At 44.1% G+C, this 23,964-nt stretch overlaps 1 protein-coding gene across 3 annotated transcripts in view; it reads right to left on the bottom strand.

Annotated features, from left to right (window-relative positions):
* Positions 1 to 23,964, bottom strand: part of NPAS2 (neuronal PAS domain protein 2) — a 107,275-nt gene that overhangs the window by 36,844 nt on the left and 46,467 nt on the right. For 2 of the 3 annotated variants that reach the window (XM_086610064.1, XM_086610071.1), the window contains exons 2-6: positions 17,917 to 17,970; positions 12,626 to 12,774; positions 9,357 to 9,448; positions 5,984 to 6,073; positions 151 to 271 (exon numbers count right to left, since the gene is read on the bottom strand). In XM_086610064.1, coding sequence (XP_086466190.1) covers positions 151 to 271; positions 5,984 to 6,073; positions 9,357 to 9,448; positions 12,626 to 12,774; positions 17,917 to 17,970 — 506 coding nt within the window. Of the gene's footprint in view, positions 1 to 150; positions 272 to 5,983; positions 6,074 to 9,356; positions 9,449 to 12,625; positions 12,775 to 17,916; positions 17,971 to 23,964 lie in introns of those variants that run through there. The other variant, XM_086610079.1, reaches the window with a different exon arrangement.

The raw sequence follows: 23,964 nt of genomic DNA, 5'->3' as shown, positions 1-23,964 counted from the left end.
CCAAAGGGTTGTTCCAGGTAGCAAGATCTTTTTAAAAAGGCTATGAACCTAAGTTTTATATTGCACATCACACAAAAAACTCTTTCAGAGAGAAATTTTTTATCCTGCCTGTGCTTTTTCATTTACTAGGAAAGATAAAATAAAGCTTACTTTTTAGGTAGTCCGATGAGGCAGAATCCGTCATAAGCATACAAGAAGATAACATCTTATAAATTTCTGAATGTTCTTGCTCTGGGAGGAAATTTAACAAATTCTGATCCAAGACATCACACTGCAAAGAAAAAGAACCTTGGAGTAAAACAGAAATAACACAACGAGCAACACTTGCAGAGATGCACAGCTATGTGGACATGAAGCCTGTGGCAGTCAGCAGGAGTTTTCCCACTGCTTTCCAGAGACTCCTGGCAAAGCCCCGAACAGGGGGGACTACTGGGCAAACTAAGCGGCCCTTCCTCTGTGAGATGGTTCTCAGCTTCATTCTCAGCACTCAGTGATGCTCCTCCAATGTTCCTCAGAGATCATCAGAGGCATCAGGAATGCCCATACAACTAAATGATGGGACCTGGGAGTGAGCCAGAAAACAGACACTGGCTCTCCATCCTGCTCGCCAGCTCCATGCACGGACTGTTGTGGATCATTGGAGCTTGCTCTCTCCTCGGCAAACTCTGACTAGCAGGAGCAGTGGGGCTGGGAGTCACACTGAGCCACTGGCCCTGAGCGCTGGGTCAGTCCTGGATCCTGCCCCTCCCTGGGAGGACCCTTTGGCTCCTGGGAAGTCGCTTCAGGGTGGCAGCCATTGGTCCCCAATTCCTGCATCCTGGAAAGTGGAAGCATGAAGAAGGGGACTCCCCAGTCCGGACATCACTTTGCAGCAGCAGTAGTTAGTCCCCAGGGAGAGGGACTTCAAGATGCCACCAGCACAAGCCCTCTGGCCAGCCTGGGTGTCTCCATCCCCAAGGTCAGCTGGTACGAACCTGAAATTCATCCAAAATTAGGTACTGAGATTTGGAAATGGAAAGAGGAGATGGATTTGTGCAAAAGGCCATGACTGGCCCAGGGTGGAGAAGACAAGAGTCTGTCACCGGATTGCCAAGAGGAAGGTCTCACTGTGTTCCACAAGGTGACTAACCTAATGCTAGAAAAGTGTGAAAGGAATCTGAACGGAAGTGCTGAGACAAAGTGACCCTCTAATGGCATTGACTTACATCCATCTGACTTGAGGCTACCTCGGGCTGACCTGGCACACTGACACAGCTCCCTGTGTTGTCAGAGCAGTTGCTATCAGACTGTATAGTCGTGTTGAAAATGTGTTAGCTCTGTGTGAGACTGGCAAGTTATTAATCATCATCATTTATTTATGTATTTACTTAAGATTGTGCTTTGGTTTCCCTCTGATTTCCACCCATGCCTGCTGTTTTGCGTGGAATTCCTGTTCAGAGTAGTGAAATGCATTGAGTATACTTTGAAAATCAGAGTGCTACTCTTTATACACTTGTCTTGATGAGATAATATATTACTTTAGATTATTCAATTATAAGCATCACATGTGCTTATTACTTGAATATTCCTTTTGTGATGAAAAATTGAAAATTATTTTTGTGACTTTAGTATACACATTATTAATATTTATATTTACACAAAATATAGTATATTGCTTATGTAATTCTGGGCATATGAAGAAACAGAACCTGATGGGAAACTGAAGTGGTGAGTCCTGTCTGAGGCTTATGGCACAATCTCAGAAAAGTAATTTTCCCTTCTCATTCATTTTCTACCTGTAAATGGTAGATAACGATACTTATCCACCAGTTTCACCTAAGTCTCATGGGGGTTAATTAATCTCCCATCTGCTCAGCGGTAGGACTAGATGTGAGCTGTCACCGCTCCTCAAGCACACTATTGCTTTTTTAGTGACCTGAGGATGTATCACCTTTTGTCTCCATATTGTGACCAAGCTCTGATTCAAAACCTGTTATCAGTTCTTCAGTGTCGTTTCTGTTTAAGGTGATAGCTGTAGAGCCCTGCGACTACGTGTAAGGTAGGAGTTGCAAGACTTTCCTTCCACACACCCCTCAGAGCAACCTCCTGCCCTGAGCACCAGCTATTCATGGATTTGCGAGTCCCGGCGTGTATGTTTTATGCTTCCATCATGTACCATATCCAGAACTCAATGTCTGCTTTGCATCTTTGCTGTTAGGAAACACCATCTTTTTTTTTTAAATGAGTGTGGAAAAAATGATAAAGTATCTCCTTCTTAGTGTGTTTCACAACTCTTGCCTCCTGCAGAGAGTAGGAACACCTGTAAAGCAGCACACGAAACAGAATTTCTGGATCTTGTATGTATCAAGACTCCAACAATGTTCTTGAATCAATATGTCAATCAAGAATATGTCAACAGGTCAAGTAGAGAGAAGGAAGCAAATATTCCACGGTCTCGCTGGAGCTGTAGGAAATGCCAGGCAAGCTATTCAGAGCTAATTCTGCACCTGACCCAAGAGCAGACATCTGGTGCCATGGCAAAAAGGTGACTGGAGAGAGGGACAAAATTTGATCTCCGTAGACAAAAATGCATCGGCTAGAGGGGAACAGTTTGCAGCTTTGTCTAATTATTCTAATTATTTGGCAGCGGGCAGTTCTGCCCCACTGGCAGGCACAGCCACAAAGCGTCGCTGAATGAGACAGGCAAGGCGGATAAAAGATAAATTACAGTGACTGTGGGTAGCGTGGTCAGATGAACTACATTAATGCACATTTATGCTGCTAAGCTTGGAATCTACTCTGCACCTTGGAATCTGTGGATCCTGCTAACAGAAACTTTGGAGTATTTACCCCTGCTAGCTATGGCAGGCAAAGAAACAACAGCTTTGCATACAGGGATACTGATCCTTTCTAAAAACAATACACAGTAGATTCACCCCAAGATCTGCAATCATTTGATGTAGAGCTTAAATATCTGTGCAGTTTCAACAAAACAGTTATAAACGGAGCTCCTTCCTCACTTTTGCGTTGCTTTTTGGGGGATGAGGAGGAAATATGATGAGTTATTCCTGCTGCAGGGAAAAAAAAGCAGGGGAACTGAGCAGCATGGTCGGTGCAGGAATAGGAAGGTGGACGGCTGCAAATGAGACAGGCTTCTTTCGCAGCAACCAAAAAGATCAAGATAGCTCTGCTCTTGTGTGCTGGGATTTGGCCCCTATATCAAGTTGTATATCCTGTGGTGATGCCCATTCCCACCCTGTAACAGAAACACAGCATGCAAAATTTTTGTGCACTGTAAGGTGCTATATCCTGGATTTTTCCACCCTGATGTTTAACTAGAACACCCAACACAGCAGAACAGCTGCCTGAGCTTCACCCAGCACCACATGGGCAGAAAGAGCCTCCCAGGAGAAGCTCAGCTCTGCCAGGGACCTCCTGTCTTGGCACGGCCACCTCCCTACCAACCCTTGGGGACCATCCTGTGGGCAGGTGCCCAGTGCAGACCCCGCAGCTATGGGACTAAAGGTGAGTGAGATGGTCACCACTCTCCCAGCCTGTGAGCAGGTGCAGAACCTTCTGCCCGAGTTGGTGGACAGGCAGCATCCAGCAGAAAGCTGCATCTCCTCCTGTAGATCGGAAATAGTGACTCTACTGCCTGTGTTTAATTGTTTCACTCGGAAAAGCAGGCAAGAACGGACAGGGAGGGCCCTCCTCCAGAGACCTGCATAGTCACAGGGTCATAGCATACCATCTGACTGGCAAATGCTATGAGTTGTGACTAGATTTCCAGGAGGTTACTTCAAGTACAGTTGATCTTACCATGTGAGCTAAGCCTCTCTTTACATCAATTGACCCTAGGAGTAGCCTCCAGATCTTGTAATAACAGACTATTTAGAATTGCAACAGAGGAAGTTTGTGTTTGAAAATGCTCTGTGGAACTTAGGGAAGCTGTATTAAAGAGAATTGGATATATTTGTTCTCAGCACCAGAGTCTTTCATGATTTTAATAAAAGAAAATACATCAGATTTCTTGATAGGGGCCCTCAGAGAGCCCTGCTCTGCATTCTGCCCAGTTTTGCTTCTCTTTCAGTGCTCAAAGCAGAAGATTTGCAGAGTATTTTTTTTTTCCCCTGCAGTCACAGAGGAGAAAGAATTGGTATTTTGTCCCTCCAAGAGTGACTGAATTTAGCTAACAAATAGATTCTGGAGGTAAACAAAATGAGCCACATAGGTTTCCCAGATAGCACTCTGATCAGTTTTAAAACTTAAAAAGACATATGGACAGAGCAGCATGGGTCTAAAATGCCCAGTGTGCACCTAACTGCATATGCAACTGGGCCCCTGCCCATGGCAGTAGCAATTTGCCCACCTTGGGCAGGCAGAAGCCTTCATTGCTTGCTCAGCTGCGGTCTCTGGGATGCACCCAGTCGCTCTGCACGTGTGGGCTGGTGGGGCAATTTTTAACCATTATCGCTCCATCTGCTCCAAGAAGGTCTGTGGGAGCTCCTGCTCCACCTCCAGCCCCGGCAGGTTGGTCCCTGACTTGACCACCTAAGTGCTGCTTCTGGGCGAATAAAAACTAATGGTCATCCTTGTTTTGGCAAAGATTATCACACAAGGCTTGACTTTGGGAGGGAAAACCAATGTAATCTCTGATGGTCCGACTTAGGAATTATGAACCTGAATCCATCCATGTTCAGGCAGGGCTTAAGGTTTTAGGCACAGAGTCTGAAATGCGTCTTCCTGAAAAGTAATACTTTCCTGCAGCAGATCTACCATCTCCACTAAGAACTGGTATTTGGAAGGCATAGCAATAAAAGCCCCAAACCACTAAAGATGAAGAAATTCCATGGAAATCAGTACGTGTATGAAGACTCAACAGACTGCACGCAGGACAGGGTGCTCTCTGCCTTTGAAGTAAAGGCCAACATCAGAAAATAGTCAACTACTGGTTTTCTCAACTGTTGAGGATTAAAGAAAACTGAAATAGATAGATTCAGTTCAATCTGTTGTTGCATAGCAATGTTCTTGCATTTACCAGGAGCTGCCGCCTTTCATCAAGTTCCTTTCGTCTCAGAGGAAAATAATTTTTGTTCGTATTACAGCAAGGTAGTGTGTGCGAAATACATTTGTCTGGGTGGAAAACATAACACATATTTGGTGAAAAGTAAATGAGAGAAAAAGAATTGTAATTTTCCTAAGAACGTGGAGCGGGGTGGGGGGTGGTACAAAAATGATTTGGCAGCTATTTTTTTCTCCTGGGCATGTATTTGTTTGAGACCAAGCTACTAAAAACGAGCGTGAGGATTAATCCTTAATTATTGTGCCATTTCTCCTAGAGCAGCCTTAGCAACAGGAGCAAGATTGGGAGCAGTCCCTCTCCCCTGCTCCTCCGGCCCAAGCCAGCCCGTGCAGGAGCATCTCCCGCAGCAGGACCCAGCAGACCGCAGATAAAACAAGCCGTAGGTGCCGGACCCGAGCACCGAGCATCGGCTCCACCAGCACCTCCCAGCAGCTGGGGGGGCTCCCCTTGGGAAAGCACAGCTGAGCTGCGGGGGCGGCTCAGCCGGAGCCACCAACTGACTCCCACTCCTCTGAATTCAATGGGGGTTTTGTCCTTTACCTCCCTGAGAGCAGAATAAGGCCCTTAACAAGCTCCTTGCTGGGCTGCCAGTGGCACTGGTGCTATTCTCTGCTAGCTTAGAAATCAGAGATGGAAAAGATCAGCCAGGTCACCCTGTCCCTCCCCTGGCCAGAGTATTCCCGCAGAGCTTTTTCCATTCAAGCCGAATTGCCTCATAGCAACAAAGCCCTGAAGGATATGAATCAGACAGAGAGAGAACAGAGCTGATCAACAGCAGCGACCAGCATAACACAGGGACAAAACCCCTCACCGTGTTTTCAGGAAAACACCGCCCTCCACCAGCCTTTTGCATCTGTTTCTAAAAATGCAGGGCCCGATCCTACGATGTGTAGTAGAAAAGCCAATGCCAGAATTACTCACCGGTAAATGCCCTAGAAGAGGTGTGATGCTGTCAGACACGTAGATGATGCTTCCACCTGTGGTTACTGCTATAATGAAGCCATCTAACGCCTGAGGAAAACGGAGAAGTGGAGAGTGCTTTAATAGGAATGAGGGATGCAAACAGGGCGTCTCATCACATGTTGATCAAAACAGCTTCACTTCAGCACCATATTGTTATGGAGTTGTAGGAACACTATCTCAAGTTGCAGAACAGTAATTCTCTGATTTTGCAGTCTGATTCAACGTCTACAACACTCTTTGTAGTCTAGTAAAACCTACTATTGAAGCAACAAAAGGCTCACAGGAACATTTCATGTCTCAGTTTTTAAATTAATCACACGTTTTAATAATGCAAAATGACTAAGACTGGATCCCTTGGAAGTTATTAAAATGAACATTTGAGCTCTGTGTAAATATCAAAGTACGATGAAAGGATGCGGTCCTATCTCAAAATGGTCGTTCTCTGCAAACCCCATAAATCTCAGTTTGTATTAATGTAACGTTGTATATTACTGGGCTTTCATGTAAGTAAAAGCAATGCAAATGATCAAATACTCCTTAGCCTGAGTTTTAATTGAGTGATTTATTTTAAAGGTCATGGTATTAGATTACTCATTTCAAGAGAAATTCACCCTTCTGCAGATTTTCTCCCTCATTTGGTCCCACCTTGCGATAAGCCCCTTCACACCTAGAACTGAAAGAGAGTGTCAGCCTTATCCCCATCCTCTGCCCAGAAGCAATTTCACCTTCAAAATTAGTTTCTTCTTTAGTGGGAGCTGCAAAGTTTTGAGCTAAATCTTGTTCAAAGTTAAATCTAGGTAGATATCCAGATCTAAAGTAATGTTTCACCTACTGTGAATAGAACCACTCCACAAATTAAGATTCAAGAGTAGGTGCTCAAAGACAACATTAAAACCTTTCCATTGTAACAGAGGAGTCACTGGTGCAGCTCTCAATGCCTTCAAGTAGAGCCAGTCTGGGTCTTTCCTGTTGGTTCACTGGTGATCTGGAGTCGGTGTCGCCTGCAGTACTTGAGCTGTATGGGCACTGCAGGCATGACTGAATCAGAGCAGAATTCAACTATACTCCAGAGGCAGTACCTGTTCAGGAGACAGGTGTGCTGCAAACAGCCTGATCATGGTGACACAACAACATTACAAAACCTTACTGCAAACCCAGGCATGCCTCCAAGCCAGACCAGCAGCTGATCCTGTGAGCCTCAGTACATCCTTCCCTCCTGCTGACTTCAATAAGGGAAAGAATTCTGAGAACACTGGAAAATGCTAATTGTTTTTTAAAAAAAAAAAGGAAAACACAAAGCCTTGAACAAAGACACAAACATATGTTCCTTTTTTCAGAGAATGCTGAGCACCCACAACTATTTAAGTCAATGGGAATCTGCTGGTGCTACAATCCTTTGAAAAGCAGGTCAATAACTTATACTCCAGTAGAAGAGCGTGTGTTTAGCATCTCTGAAAACCCTCCAGCTGCTATAGTTAGTTTGATTTTGTTAATCTAAGTGCAGAGAATATGTTTTTCTTTAGTGTAGTACATTCAAGCTGTTTTCTAAAAAAGCATGATAGCTGTTAACCCATAGAAGAGCGCGGTGGTTTTACAAGGCAGCTGGATTGAGCACGTTACTATGGTGAAGGTTGTTGGGTTTTTCTTTAAATCAAGTCTTTATTTCATCCAATGCAAATTATACTAAGTGACTCACATCAGAATTTTGTGGTGAAGTCAAGTTAATGTATGCATACATAATTCTATTTTTATTTACTTGCAACTGGTCCTTCCAACAATAAGATGGCATATCCCTTTTCAAAGACTTCACTACTGTAATAGTCCTACATGGACAAACAGACCCTAATACTCACTCCTATGTAATTTGATGACAGCCTTTTCAATGGAGTAAGAAAAGGCTATTTTCTGGAAAGTTGATGTATTACCACAGTCAATTATGCTCTGATTCTTTTGAATCAGTGCTTGAAAAACCCTTCTCGTCTTTTAATAACAGGATGGGAAAAACTTCAAGCAGTCTTGTCCAACTGTTAATAAAATAAGATTAGTAGAAAGGCAAAAAGAAGGGAATGATGAACAGCTGGCTCAACAGGACATCCCAATAGCCAATGTCATCTTGAAGGGCATGGAAAATCACAGTAGCAAGAAGGTGATTTATAAGCTGGGAAACTAAAAGCAATTGTTTTAATCTAAAATTGTGTGGCATACAAGTAGAATCACCAAAGGCCCAGCCAGTCAAGACAACAGCCAATTTACTGCTATCCAAGGGAAACACTTCGATGGAGACTGAAAGACTTATGTACTTTAAGTTCCCACACAATGAGACAGGAATTGGTAGTTGTCAGTTCAACGCGAACAAAGCGTCTCTTCACGCTGAACCAGTGGAGTCTCATCACAACAAACTGCGATGGCCGAGGGACCACCAGCTCTTGGGGGCCAGGAACATGCTGCAGCTTCGTGCCACCCCTCAGTGGGTCAGGCTGTTCCCCAGCATCCCTCCCTGCCATGGCCAGAGCCTGGATCACACCTCATATTCACATCATTTGAGAGAGGAGTAAAAGCTCGTTCTCAAAGGACGCTGCAGGGCCGTACAACCTCCACGAGTTTAGTATGGGAGAAGACCTTTGCTAAAGAAGGTTTTAGCTGTTACTGAGAGAGAAAAAGACATTTTAGCAGCTCATTTGCATTTCTTCTCAAACCTACATGAATGCCATTGAGTCACCTCCCTTCAAATACTAGCTAGCATTAAAAGCACCTATGGTATAATTTAAAGGTAATTTTAAAACTATCATTGAAAAATAACCCTGCTCCTGTTGGAATAAAAAGTGTTTGATAAGGGCCCTGAAAATCACCAGGGTGGAAGTATTAACTGTATGAAACCAAGAGGAGCTGTCAGGTTTTATCTGCTGGTAGAGCACCTAGCACTAGAGGGACGCGACACTGTTGCTTTTTAGGTGCTAGTCTTGCATAAATATTAAGTAATAATAGTGCCTTCCAAGAACAGGAGAAAAACTGCCACGTGCCCTTGTCCTCACCTCTGTTTGCGAAAATAAAATGTAACTTGTGATTTGGATCTCTCCCCTGGATTGCATTTCTTGGGAGTCCCTGCGCAGCTTTGCAGGCTGCAGCAGCACGGTGCAACGGCACCGTTGAGAGTGAAACACAACACATGGGGACTCTAATCCCTTTTCCCAGTGACAGCTCTGCTTGGCGGTCAAATCCACCAGTACCTGAAACCTCCTCTTTTGGAACTGCAGATGACATTTTATTCTAAACGCATGGGCATTTCCACAACTGCTAGACAAAACAAGGAACGGGATATATGCATGTTCACCTCCAACATCAGCTGGGTGAATTCTTCATTGCTGAGAAATGAAGGCTTCCAGTCCTGCTGAATTTCAGAAATCTCCGTCTGTGCTGAGACTTCTAGAGAAATAAAACATGTCATTTTTTTAAATTAAAAGAAACTTGTATCTTGCAAGCCTATATATTGAGCTGCTATGAAAAGATAGAAATCACCTTTATATTCATAAATTGCAGTTTTCAAGCACAGGTTTTGCATGCAGAGACAATAACTATCTAAACTGGGTCTGATCCTGAAATGTTTTCCTCAGTTTTTTACACGGGTCAGCTTGAACTGACTTCAGTGGGAGACTGTATTCACATAGCCATTGGCCTCAATCAGCCTGACTTAGGTATTGATCAACAGATAAAACCACTTTGCATGAAATTAAAATCAAGGCAAGGATTAGCACGTGCCAAATTGATATTTACAATTTACGGCTTCAAAATTAGGATGCCAGAGAGCTAGGGTTCAGCGTACAGCTTCTGCGCCAGATAGGGAGCACCAAGAAAACTCCTTCAGAGGAGCCCCAAAGGGCCATGATCCCGAGCAGCCGAGCTATTGCTCCATTCTCCAAAACGTGAGCGCAACATGAGCGCTTGCAGCAGCCTTTCGCTGATGCTGCTGCCCCCGCTCTCTTCCGTGCCTACCACCAGCCTCACGGTGCAGGGCAGCCCAGGAGAAGGAACGGAACATCAGCATCTCGTCCCAAAAACTGTCCGGTAGGGCAGCTTTCCTGTGCTGACAGCCTATGAGACCCTAGGAGGGTCTTGCCCCGCCGTTGGCCACTTCCGATCCCACAGCAGCTTGAGGACGCTCGCTCCCCGAGGGCTTTCCACGGAGGGGTGCAGGTGCACTGAGGAAACAAGTCGTGGCTTTGTACTGAAACTGGGGACCGTCCCAGGGGTAGCTGGATGCACTGTGGTGAGCCGTTTCCTTCGAAAAACAGCCACACACATTAGGTCCACCTGAGTCAGACAGGGTGACGGGAGACAGATCTTATAATTCAAGAGAGACTTGTGCTGGTTTTGTTGGCTGCTCGCTCGACTCGTCTAAGAGCGCTGCCTCGTCCTGCTCTAGTAGTGAGGGGATGCTGAGCACAGCCTGTCTTCTCCTTTCTGCACTGCCTGCTAATTAATCCTCTTGATTAATGCTTCCAGAGCATATAATACCCAACTTTCCCTATTCGGAGCACATAGGCAAACTGGCCAGAGAAATGCCAGTCTAAATGACGGTAAATTTATACCAGGGCCTGTGCATATTGTTGCCTAGAAAGAAATCAAAGCCTCTGTTCAGGCTTTATCAGTGGAGATGCAGCTAGCTGTCTGCTTCTAGTTCTCTACGGCCCCCGTGGTCTTACATGTAGGTTTCAAAACTGGACTAAGGAAAAAGAGAGATCAGCCCCAATCAGATTTTTATTATATCACCTCAGAATATAGGATACTTTCAGCAGATCTGTGGCTTGGAAAAACTGATATACACAAAACAGCGACTGTTCAAAGAATTACTTGAGATTTGGGAGATTCTCTGGATTATAAAGGAGACTGTTTATGAAGCAAAAAATCTGAAAACTGACCTCCTCCTCTGTTATAACTAAAATCTTGGTTTAGCCTACTAAATGAAAGCGAAATACAATTGAATAAACCAGATCCAAAGTACACTGAAGATAATCAACATTTTTAAATGCGGATGCTTTGTATTATATTGTGTGACTACTAATCTAGTTTAAAAATAGATACCACTCGCTTTTAGCAAGTGCACAAAAAACAGTCACAGTTTGACCCAATTGCTGTGGAAGGATTTGTGACTGTTAGCTTTCTTTTATCTAGTTGTTCTTCCAGAAATGAAGTGCCTTTTGGAGTAAATTATTTGGGCTATCAGCTACACTCGTCTACACTTATTCAAATCTTGTGTGATTGTTCTTTGCTTGACTTTATAATTGAGCATATTCACATCCTCCTTTACTCTGCCTCAGGCAGCTAAAAAAAAAAGATATGTTATTACCTATTTTTAATAGGTATATACAATTATTAAGCTTTGAGATGTCCTAGTCATGCCCTCCTGTATGAAATCATCTTGTCTGTGTCAAAAATTAATTTAAGGAGAAACTGTGCTCTAACAACAGAACCACTATAATTATTTCCTCAATAAGTTTGACATTTGTGACTCTGTTACGTTGGGAGTCATGATGTAAGAGTTTTTATGACCTTTTTTTGTTTCACCCAGAGCTCTCCAGGGAGCAAGGACAAAAGGTACAGCATGAACAAGGGGGAGCCTGGTGATTGGGTGCATCAGCTCACAAGAGCCCTTTCTGCTGTGGGACCAGGGATGTTCCACACGGTCACCTGCTGAAGCCTCTTCCTCACAGGAGTAGAGCAAGAAGGTCCCATTTTAAACCAGTGCCCTGATTTATAAGGGAGAAGAGTTTCAATTATCCACTGCTGGCAGATGTCCGTGCGTCGAGGAGTGTGCAGTGCACGTTGCTCTCACCGAATAGAAACTAGACCAACCAGACTAGATCAGCAGAGTCAGCAATCTCCTCTGCCCTTTGTAAGGGTACATTTCTAAGGGACTTAACTGTCACTGCTGTGTGAATTTTGAAACATAAACTCCTGGCTTTCTGAGGCTGAACTTTACTATTGCAACTGCACGCTGTCGCAATACGCGACTACTAGAAATGCGACGCAGCTTCTGCTTGTGTAAACCAGGTGAAGCTCGCCAGCTATCTGCGGATGCAATTTGCTGAAGCCAGCTTCAAAAACTGGAGCCTTTTCTGGTCTGTTTTCTGCTCACTGTGGAAAATTGAGTCCTACACAGTCCACTGAGGAGCAGGGGGGCTGAACAGATTGCTTCCTTGTATTTTTTCCGCAGAGAAGCTGGGGCGAATGCTTTGTTCTTCTGCTCAGAATATTGCAAATTTCAAGGAAGGGAATCTTCCCTCTGGCCCCAAATCTCTCTTGTTCAAAGAATCTCTCTTCTTCACGTGTGCTGTGGGGCACTGCTGCCCTCCTTCCCTCGGTTCCTGCCATTCGCCCCCTTTTCTTGCAGGTTGAAAGTCATCCTCAACTAAAGAGTATCCAAGGAGATGGATTTGGGCAGCACAGTGCCTGCAAATGATCTTTTTTGATGAGACAGAAAAAAACAAAACCACCTTACGTTGGCACTTTTCGGCCCCTTGAGCCATTCTGATAATCACTGAAGGAAAGAGGATATTGCAGCAACCGTCCGGCAAGTGCATGAAGAGCTGCAGTAAATCTTACCATTGTGTTTCTGCAGAAAGCCAATGACTTTTTCCAGCACAGTAGTTTTGTCCATTTTGCGAGTGTTGCCTGGAAGCATGGAGCTGAGCTCTTTGATGAGAACATTGAACTGATCACGCCTCTTCTTCTCAGACTTGTTACGCGAAGCCCTGTAGACAGGGGGAAAAAAAAAGGATGAGCAGACCAAGTGGAAAAATCATCATGTACCTGCTCTTTGCGGTGTATACACATGGAAGTTAGCTTGCTGTGAGCCTCAATATGTGAAGATTGACACTGGCCTCCAGCAAAGCTGCAGAGATAAGTAGGAAGCAACTGTTCCTGCCTCCTGCTCTTGCCTTTAGGCCCCCCTTAGAGTCTAGTCGGGGAGATGGAGGCTCTGCTCGCCCATCTGTGCTGCCTGTGGAGACTTTGGTTGAGCCTATCAGGTTGGCATTAAGCCTGTAGGTGAAGGAACTCTGTCCATCTCCTAGGCATGTGCAAGATCTTGAAAGTTCACACAGACTCTGAGGAAGCACTCAGAGCTAGAAGAACTAGGAATACTGTGACAACAGGAAAATTGTCCATAAAGGAGAAAAGTGGAGACTGGTAAAACTATGAGTCATACCCATCTGTGCAGTTTTCACAGAAGAGAGGGACCCTGGTCCTGCAGCTTAGCCGTTGCACTGGAGCTGGGTCTGCCTAGAGGGACCTGCCTTCTTTGGTCACAGGTCCTCTGGCTACCTCCAAGCTGGCTTACAGAGAGGAATCGGGCTGTTGTCTTCTAGTCATTAAGATCAGGGACCTGAGCAGAGGTTGCTGCAGCTCCCATCTCCTTCTTATGCCATCTAGTTCAATCTCCTTTCCAAGGTGACATGGGCAAACAGGAGGGAGGGCATCAGCACGTCTCATCGCAGCATGGACCGGGTCTGAGGATGGGATGTGTTCACAGACATGGGGGCTTAGAAGCATTAGCAGGGGTCCCCTGCTTGCCCTTAAACTCTGTGTGCCACTGGGCACATCGCTTAAGGTCACGGTGCCCCGACTCTTTAGGTGTAAGATGGGGACTCTGCAGCTTTCTTCGCCAGTCTTGTCTGTTTAGCTTGAAGACTCCTCAGAGAGAGCCTGCTTCTGCTGCTGTGTTTGTAGTGCTCATAGGAAGGAAGGATCTGGTTTCATTTGGGTGTTTCGGCACCATCACAATACTGTCATTAAGGCTGTTGATAATCTTTTCAGCATGTGCACTTTATTTTTTTTAAATGATATGTCAACCTATACACAAGCAAGTATTTTCTGAATTGTTCCCATGAATACAAAAATCATTCCACTTGGAGGATATCACCCAGACTTCTGTAGCCATGTGAAAATAGAAATAAATATAACCCAGAAGGTTTGTTTGTTCTTCTGAAATGTCCTCAAGCAGACAAGATTTGCCTTGTTAATTACGTAAAGATCTAAAAATCTGGTTACATGTAGATGGGAAAGCAAAGCCAAGAGGCCAGTTCTCACTCTGAGTTTCTCAGTCCCAGCTCACTCTGCTGTACCTCACAAGCAGCTCTGGATGCACACTGCTGAAAATTAGAGCAGAATTTAGCCCAGCATCTACATCCCCTCCAAGGACCAGGATGGCAATAAACATTTTCAGCAGAGAAATCACTACAGAGGCTTCTGGATGTTACTACTGACAGAGGGGTAATTTTTGTTTGTCTTGCTCTCAACCCTGAACACACTTGGAGACACACTGGATAGAAGCCAACACTTGATTATTTTACAGCTTTGAACACAAGAGATTGGGTGGATACTGCCTGACTGATTTCAGCCTGTTCTTATGACAGTGCAAAAGGCTGTCAGAACAAGATGTGAAAAGCTCCAGCCTTATTCTATTTCTGTACAGTTCAAGGGGACGTTAAGAACATCAACATTTTCCTGCCTCATAATTCAATCCTCAGTTCATTTTAAGCTCAAAGGGTCTTGATTTGCCTGGAAATAAAATAAAACACCAACTGTCTATAGGGAAAGTGGTGTTTTTTTAAAAAAAAAAAAAAAGTATCTATTTTTAACACTTGACATTTTATTCACAAAGCAAATATAAAAACTCCTCTAGTGGAAATAACTCTACCAAGATCTGAATTGATGATCACAGTAAAATCTTAGAAACGAAAAAAATTAGAAAAAGCCCACAATTAGGTCATCTAAACTATCCCTGCACGGTTGTAAATGCTTTGTTCAGTCCAGTTGTAAATATCTTAAATAATGCAGTTTTCATCACTTCCCTTGGAAGATTATTCCCTAGCCTGCTTACTTCACTGCTAGGGCATATAATTTATAGTAAGCTAAAACAGTCTCTGTCTTAATTCCATACTATTTGTCCCAACTCTCCTCCTTCCTCACTACTCAAAAAAAATATATATAGCATATCCAAGGGGAAGAAGGAGACATAGTATGAATAAAATCCGAATTTTTAGTGAATACAGCTAAAGGCAATCCAGGACAGCTTGAATTCAGAATGATCAAAATCACCAATTTAACATGTGTTATAAACAGCCATGTTATTTTTTTACATACTTGCTGCTTGTTGTCTTAAAGAGAGATTGGTACTTGCCGACTAGTAGCCATTACATCTTGCTGATTTACAATGAAATGTGACTTTACAATATATTTCATGTTTCTTTTTGCTGTCCAGTGGGATGCATTACATATGCATCAAAGCAAGTAACTGGACCACATACCACCATTCAGATTCTTAAATTTACTTTTTATTGGAGTGGAAAATGGCAAGTGGTAGTCATTTATTAAGCACTTTCTGATGGTTCACTTCAAGCTGGTTTTGCTTGGAATTCAGAATTCAATTGAATTGCAAATAAATTATTTTAAAATAATTTACAAATAAAGAAAAATAAAAGCAAAGCAGATAGAGAAAATACTGCACAAAGCACACTTTTTGTTTAAAATTAATAAATCCATAAAACAAAATAAACCTCATCTAGCATCAAAGAATTGAAAATGAAATGATGGTTTCTGATCTGAAGAAGATCAGAAGACCTCTTTGAGGTCCCAGGTGTGGTGCCATCACATCCACATTTTAGTCGTTGGGTCTTTGGAGTGAAGTAGTGCCTTAGAGAGTCCAATGATGCAGAATGGGGCTCAAAATAACCAGCGTTGTGAAGGAAGAGCTATATATCTTGGCCAAATACCAAACACTTGGTCCAGGGGTGAGAGTGCAGATGCCACTCCTCGGGAGAGGATGGACCCTCTTCTCATGTCTGTGTAATACAACATGTATGCGCCTAATAAATTGCAGCAGATAAACGGCATGTGTGTGTGCGTGCGACTCATGCTTCCCACTTGAGAAACACAGCTCCTCGCTTGGGTCCATCCCCAAAGAGTCAGATCCAGAAGCTTCCAGACTACCGACTTATAACTCAGAAAATGAAACAAGAGAACAATTTTCTTGGCTTTTTTTTACCCTCTCTAGTGTTTCTCAGCACTGAGGGACCTGGTCCTTACATCAAGTAGAAGAAAACAAAGGAAGCATTTTGCCTGCAGCACGAGACAGATGAGAGCCCTCAGTTTTCAACGCAAAACAGCAAAATGTTCAGCCAAAGGCTTCTCCCAAGTCTGACTCTCTTCAAAGCTTTGGAAGAAAACCCATAGCTTTTAAATGAATCTGAATGGTTTAAGTTTACTGTAATAACTTTAGACGTGCATGAAGCCACTCATGATTTCAAACTTAATTTCAAATTTAGATTTATTTCTAAAAAGCAAATCATACTTAAATTACAAATTAAAGAAGCAACTTCCTTTTTTCATTTTCAAAGTTATCACTTTTTTATCCACCTTGATAGAGGCTCTCCCCCCAGAGCACCACAAAAATTCCCTCCAGGAACAACTGGCACGAAAACCATACCGGGTGGTGATGACGATTGCTGATACCGAAGATATGTGTTGTCCTATTTTTGTCCTATATACATTCATTTAATGCGTTTTTTCTTTAAACACAAATAACCTGAAGATAATCAGGTCATAAGGGCGTGAAGCGGTGATGCCAGGTGGGCTCCCTTCCCCTGCTCCCTGCTTCCCTGACCCCAGGGCTCCAGGGAAGCATGACACCCTCTCCGAAGAGGTGTCTCTCTGCGACGTGGAGGCAACCCTTCCCTGAATTCACCTCCTCCCGTGGCCCTGGGTGCCTGCCTGGTTGACAGATGGTTGGGCAGAGTCGCACACAGAGCCGTACCCCGTGTCAGCCCTCTCCCAGGCGTGAAGCCTCCCGTGAAGAGCTGGCGGGCACTGGGGCTCAGCGGATCACCCCTCGCAAGCCTAAGGGGAGGCAGTTGGGTCAGAGCATTGCTCCGCCACCTGTTAAGAGGAGGGAGCAAAGGGGAATGGTTGAGCTCACTTGCAGCCTGTGCTGACCTATATTGGTGGGAAAAAAGCTGCGGGGAGGAAAGAAGTGGAGAAGGAATCAAAAGAGATGAAACTGGATCAACTAGTTGTGTCTGGACTGGAAATACTCTCATTAGAAGGAACCGAGGGGAAAAACGCGGGCAACCCACAGCTCCCTCTAAAGCAATTAAACTATGGGCTGCGGTATCGATAATGCATCTGGAAAAAAAAAAAAAACCCTCAAATGCTTCCAAACAGCTTTTCTGCAGATGCAGTCAGATCTGTCAGATCTGACAGTTATTAGGAGTTTTGCTGCCATGGGTCTTCTGCCTTGAAACACACCCTTCCCCTCCCCAAAAAGTGTTCACGACAATTTCCCGCCAAGCGGGATTTAACAATGGAGTGCAGAATGCATGTAAATAAAGGTTTGTGACAGATTAGGGTGGACATAGCACTTTTCGTGGTCTTTCTCTGCTCTAAAGGTAACTCCTGGATGTTTTCATTACCATGAGGTAGCTATTACTGGATAAACGACCATCACAATAGGGGAAAACCCCACTTTTTTAGTTCTTTTGCAAAACGTTTTTCGTAAAACCCCCAGATTTTTATACTCTCGAGAAGCTCAGATGATGTATTATAGCAGCAGGAGTATGTTGTTGGTTCTTCAGTTCTCGTGTTCTGCAGTAATGTGAAGAAAACGATCAATGCCTTGGCTTCTTTGACATTTTCCACAGGAAACACTGCTACGTTATTTTCTTACAGGGCAGGCAAGAATAGGAATCTGTGAGATGGCAGTTTTTCAAGTTGTGCTTGGCTGTATTTTACTCTCTCTCTTTGATTAATTGATTATGGATAAAACAGCTTCTGCAGCAACAAACAGTATCAAGCTCATCACAAGTTTAACAGAGAGTTAGGAAAGAAAAAGTGCTCACCTCTTTGCCCTGTCTTTCTCATCTTCATCCATTAGATTGTCTAAGCAGTTTTTTCTGTTGAAGGAATGAGAGAATCATTACGAATTGTCATTTTGTTAGCTCTACTTGCAGGTTAATCTCAGAGTCGCTCTATTTCATTTTAATAACAGAGTGATGATATCCAGGTCAGATAAATGTGTCAGCAGTGCTTTATGCCACAGTCCTTGATTTTAGGAAACATCCATTGTGGATAATGTTATTCCTGAGCGTCACGCTAGCCTTAGCGGCTCCAGCCAGGGATCAAGGCTCCCAGGCACAACATGGTGCATCAGCACAGTACAAAACCAGCTGCTTGTTGGGGGATTTTTCGGTGTGGAGGTTACTCTACACAAACTTGCAGGCTGGATGAACCCTGGGGTCTGCCCAAACTGAAAAGGCATTTTCAGCACTGCCACATTCCCCCAAAAACCATCTCCAGTGCAAGAGCCAGCATCACTGATGCCTCTGACTCGTCAGGTGGAGCATCCTAATGGGAGGCTCTTCGTCCTCCTCTATGGGCCCTGACCCGAAGCCCAAAGAGGTGGTCTCAACTATACTGAATTACACTCCAAATTCAAAGCATTCCCATAAATCCCACTGTCTAAGCTGCGCTGGGAAAAAGCCCCCACATGGCCAGCAATGGCTGACAGACCACCTGCCTGGTGGTGCCAGCACCAAGCGTGGGGACTGCTCCATCCCTGTCACTCTTTTTGCTAATCTTCACCAAAACGTTGTGACCTGCTGTCAAGTTTATAGTCCAATTGCTCCGGCAGTTCGAGCTGTAAGGAGAAAGTAGCCCGAGCACAAGATGTGTTCACAAAGCCACAGAGTAAAAGGAGGTAAATTGGGTAAATTAAGTAAATTCGTGCAGGCAAGGTGAAGTGAAAAATACAAAAGCAGCCCAGCTGAAGGCTGAGATCCTTAGAAACACTTGTCACCGACTTGCTGCTCCCCTTTCCTTTGCTCCATGGCCTTATGAGCAAGCAATGCCCGAGGAGGAAGCCCTGTGCTGCTGCAGGCTCTGACGGCACCTCGCACCCATGTCGGGCACAAAAGCTGTGTGCTGCTGCATCCCACACAGATATTTTCCGAACTGGAAGCACAATGCCGCTACCAACCCTGGATATTGTCAAAGCGGCAGTGTAATGACAGGCAATGATAACACTCGGTTTCAAAAATCAATGTTTCTCATTTAATGAGTCCTCAACATGCAAGACGTGAATAAAATTGGAGGGGGGAGAGAAGAGAAGTTAATTGCTACGCACTATTTAAGCCCATGGTATTTTCCACATATGAGTCACACATAAATTTGCCTGTTTCAAGAACATTTTCTGAAAAAAACAGGAATGAAAACTTATTGATAGTAAGAACAGTAGATAAATTCCCTCCTTCTGCTACTAGTTCTTTTACAGCAATATTCCACCCGCTTATTACTCAACAGTTAGCTACAAAAAATGAAACTACCCTGTAATTTTTTATCAAATACAGGAGTAACAAGGAATTAAAGCCACAGGTCACTGATTGGAGGGTAAAGCTACTACTTCATGGTATTCATCTCGTTGATGGAGGAGCATAAGTAGAAAACATGGAGGCCAAGGGACTGGCTTTTTTACCTGGTAAATTTAAATCACTGAATTTTATTGTATAGAACAAAATAACAAATAATACCATGTAGTTTTTAGATGTTTTTTCAGATACTTATTTGGCCTTGCAAAACAGCCAAGTCAGCCATAAGACAATCCATATTTTAGACTAGGAAAATTTAGAGATCTGGTTAAATTTTACTTACTAGTGCTTTACAAATATTTCAGGTAGTTTTTTTTGCCCAGTCCCAGACTCATACTTCTAGCCCAAAAGTGTTTTTTCAAATAATTCAGGCTGAAATGTAGTGACAAAATTCAGTGGGTTTTGTTGTTCTTTGCTCACTAATTGCAACCAAAACCTTCACCTATGTTATTCAAGAATAAAGAAGGCATCAGCAATATGGCAAAGGTTAGCATTTTAGGATTTTGCTCTTTTTTTGTTAGACCTTTGCTCAAAATGCTCTGTTGCATGCAGCCTTGTTGAATCTAGGGTATAACAAACAAAATGGAGCAGTGTCAGCAGAAGAAGTCGCTTTCTCTGAATCCCTGAAGGTCTTCCTCTCCTGCACCAAAGCCTCCTCTGGTTGTAACACATTCCCAGTAGAAAGCAGGAACATGGGGACGAGAGCTCTGAGAGGTTCTGAGGAAGGATGGAGGTGGATGGGGCAGTCAGCATCAGTGCTGCTCAGCCCCAGCTGTTTTGGAGAGGCACAATGTACCTAATGGAAAGGGGCCTCCTACAGCTGTACCCTATAAACCATCAAGGAATTACACCGCTGGGAAGCCTCTACCCTTATGAAAGAGCAACAGGTCTAACTGGTCTGCTCTGCCAAGGATTTGGCTAGATCTGTAAAGCAATTCATGGCTAGCTTCCAGTAAACAAGGTTTCTCACTGACTGACATGAAATTCTGGACCTGCTGTGTTGTTGCTAGCGTTAGACAATATCTAATTGTCATTTTGCTTCTGTTTGCTCACACAGCAAAACCTCCAGAGCATCGTAAGCATTGCTAACAGCGTTTGCCAGTACATATGTGCCATACGAAATTAAAACTGCTCTCAACAAAATAGATGCAGCAGAGTATACGACTGCTGCGAACCAGTACTGCCATCCCTCTCCTGAGCCACACCAGATGCTGGCTTACACCTGGAGAGGAAACCCATGGCATGGAGCTTAGGTATGTGCTTAGCGTGACCTGCTTGCTTTATGTTATTTTCCCAGTCCTTGAGCTGGGAGGGTTCCAAATAGCAAACTGGAAATCTACTCTTCCATTCCCGTCAGTGCCTGGTTTAAGAGGCAATTCTGGCTTGTTGCAATGATGGAGGCAGGCAATAGACACCATGGCTCTGTACCACGGTTCCCCTGCAAAGAAGTGACATCAAACACAAGTAGCACAAGGATTTATTAAAATTTGAACAACCCTTTCATGCCAACGAAGAGAATTTGGAAACCTATGGGTAACAACAGCACATGATGTAACTTCTGCCACTAGAGTATTTAACAGTGACAGTTACATTTGGAGCTTTGTTAATATCATCGTTATCAACAACGAATGAAGAACCTATCACTTGAAAAGATGGGAACCACCTGGAATAAGAAGGAGAAAGCTCAAGTACTCCTGTCAGGACAATACTCAGACACACAGACAGATGCATACCCACAAGTGGGGAAGGGTGGCATTTGGAAACAAAAGACTGGCTAAAACTGTTAACCGTGTAGCCCCAGTTTAGTTATCAGATGGAGAATTATAGCACAAATATCTCCCCCACATTCATTCATACAATGAATAGTTGCTTGGGAAAGAAGTAATTCAGGCAGAGTGCCAGCTAGCTCCAGGGACTCTCCAGAAGAAAGGTTGCACATGTTTATTTTGATACAGTCTATTCCCAGTGGACACAGAGCTTGCACTATAAAATTCATTTGGCACTGATCACCTTATCCTGCACTAGAAACATTGTTTTTAGCAAGTTAAACTACTAGTCTTCTGTGTGGGTGAGGTTGGTTTCTCTCCTTCCTGCCCTACTGTTCCTAAAAATCAGCCTGACACTTAACAAGAATGTTTAAACTCAGCTGAATTAAATCAGAGACGTAAATCTCCATTAGAGGTCCTGGGATGTGCCTGGGGAAACCTGGTGAGAAATGACAGTGTTTGTGCTCCTCCGGCCCTACATGAAGCTGTTATGGGGGAAGACTGGGCTTTCCCTCCCTCTCGCTCTCCAGCATGGCAGGGTGTCTGCCTCCACCGCCTCCCAGGCTGGCTTGGGGTATTGAGCACTTGTACCTGTACAGGGCACGTTCAGCCCTGGGGAGAGGGGTGTCTGCCATACCCTGGTGTTGCTTCCCATCCTACAGATACACCTGAACCCTCCCCTGGACCTCACCCTCAGGCCACTAAAGATGCTGGTACAACACCACCATCCTAAGTAAAGATGATGATATTGCACTTGGAGAATAATCCTCTCACAGACAAGGCATGGGCAAGGGTTGTACGGAAAATTGGGACACTGGGAAGAAACATCTTGAACTACCTTCTGGCCTCCAGGCAGACCCTCCCCAACAGCTGTTAACTTTGTGAGGAGGGAAGAAAAAGAGCAATAGGGTGGATGGTAGACATGTCCCCCCTTGTGCCTTCCAGACACATCACTCAGCCGCCAGTGCTCATCTCTGCTGAGCATTACTACTGCAAGACACTGAATGCTGCCCCAACCGGGAGTTACCTTCCAGTTCTCTCTTCGAAGGAGAGGAAAGAGGCTGTTAGTGAAAAGCTCGGCATTATAAAAGAGGCGTGCGGGTATGTTCGGTATGTTCAGGATTTAAAGGCCAGATCCACCCATGTGCCTGGGAATGGAGAACAAACAACAGTGTCCTCTGCACAGTGAGCGGGATCCAGGACATAGGAAGAAGGCACTGAAGGCATGATCCAGGGGGACAATTTCTGGCCACCCACTAGCACAGGTGACAGCATGACTGGGTTGCTGTGCTGGCACCACTGCCAGATCCCCTGCCCGGGGACAATGGATGAGGTCTGATGGGTGCTGTGGTCGGACAATGACATTGTCCCATGGGTGCTCCACAGGGTTAGGTCGGCACTTGCCTGCGCTGTGGAGCACTGCTGTGGCTTGGTGCCAGCAGCTCTGCCCCCTTCTTCTCAGCTAAGGCAGAGCTCTGAAATGAAGTAAACCCCACTAACAAGTAAAGCATTTCCCGTTCAAGCCTCGCTGGGGGGCAAAGAGAAAGATCAGCAAATGGGAAGCAGCAGGAAAGGTCACAGGGTGACAGGCAAGAAGTGACCATCTGACCGTGTTAAATGCCTTGTTCCATGTGTTTTCTGACATGGATGAAGCACTCAGATATCCCACCATGAGGGCTGTGGCGTGAACACACACAGGAAGGATTTATATAAACATAAATCAGAATAAATCAACAGATTCATAGACTCATCAAACTGAACCGCACCCCTCCACCTTTATTTTTCAGATGTAAACTTATGAACTGTTACAAGAACATGTTAGAGTCCCTAACTAAATACAGCACAATCCCACTCGTAGCAATCAAAATTGATTTATCAAAATGTAAAGAGTAGCCTTAAGAAAGCTTAAGAAAAAATAGAAAAAAATCGCTTTTCTGATGATATACGTTGTTATTTGAGAGGCAACTGTGAATGTTCAGTGGGAGAATGGCAGTTCGCAGTTACCATGGGTCATATAATGCTGCAATTGTTATGGGAATTACTGTTTTCACAAGTAAAGGAAAAATCCAGTAGCATGGTAAGAGTCCAGCTTTAGAGTTATGACTATTTTTGTCTGACAGTGTGTGGCTTAGTCTTCCTGCATTCAGTAGATTACTGTATTTTGTTTACACTAGAGAAGAGGTTGTTCAGAGGTTTCCAAAAAAGAAAAGAAGAAGAAAACCTTTTCAGAAAATACTGGACTTCATGAACCTCTCAGGTTTCCCCATGTTTCATACATATGTGTACAATGAATCTTTAGAAGGTAACAGGCTTAAAGCAAAACAGACATTAAAAAATAATCTGAATGAGGACAATGAAAATGATGGAATTTGACATAAACTAATGCTCCACACTTCTGAATTGGGGATGACAGGGAGATGCTCATAGGTAATGCAGCTGAGTATTATGAGATTATGACCAAGAGAAGTAAAGGCTCAGAGCATATTCTGGTTTTATTCTTTACAGTATTCCCATTTAGTGGGAAGAGGTATTCTTTTCTGCATGTCAGAAACCTTGCACCTACTGCCATGTGCTATTAGACAGCTTCCTCCCTCTACCCCGCTGCTGCCTGAATTTTAGGGTGTGCAGCTGGTGAACCCTCTATAGATGCGATATCATTCACATCAGTTTAAGTCAGGAGTGAGACCGCTGACGTCAGCAGTGCCATGCCGGAGGGTGGCCAGAGTAGGTGAGAAGCGTCCTTTATCTCTAGCTTGTG

Source organism: Tauraco erythrolophus, chromosome 1 (genome assembly GCF_009769465.1).
Source record: "Tauraco erythrolophus isolate bTauEry1 chromosome 1, bTauEry1.pri, whole genome shotgun sequence".
In the NCBI taxonomy this organism is placed as follows: Eukaryota; Metazoa; Chordata; class Aves; order Musophagiformes; family Musophagidae; genus Tauraco; species Tauraco erythrolophus.
Note: the sequence above shows the minus strand (reverse complement) of the source record. Positions and strands in the feature narration are given on the sequence as shown.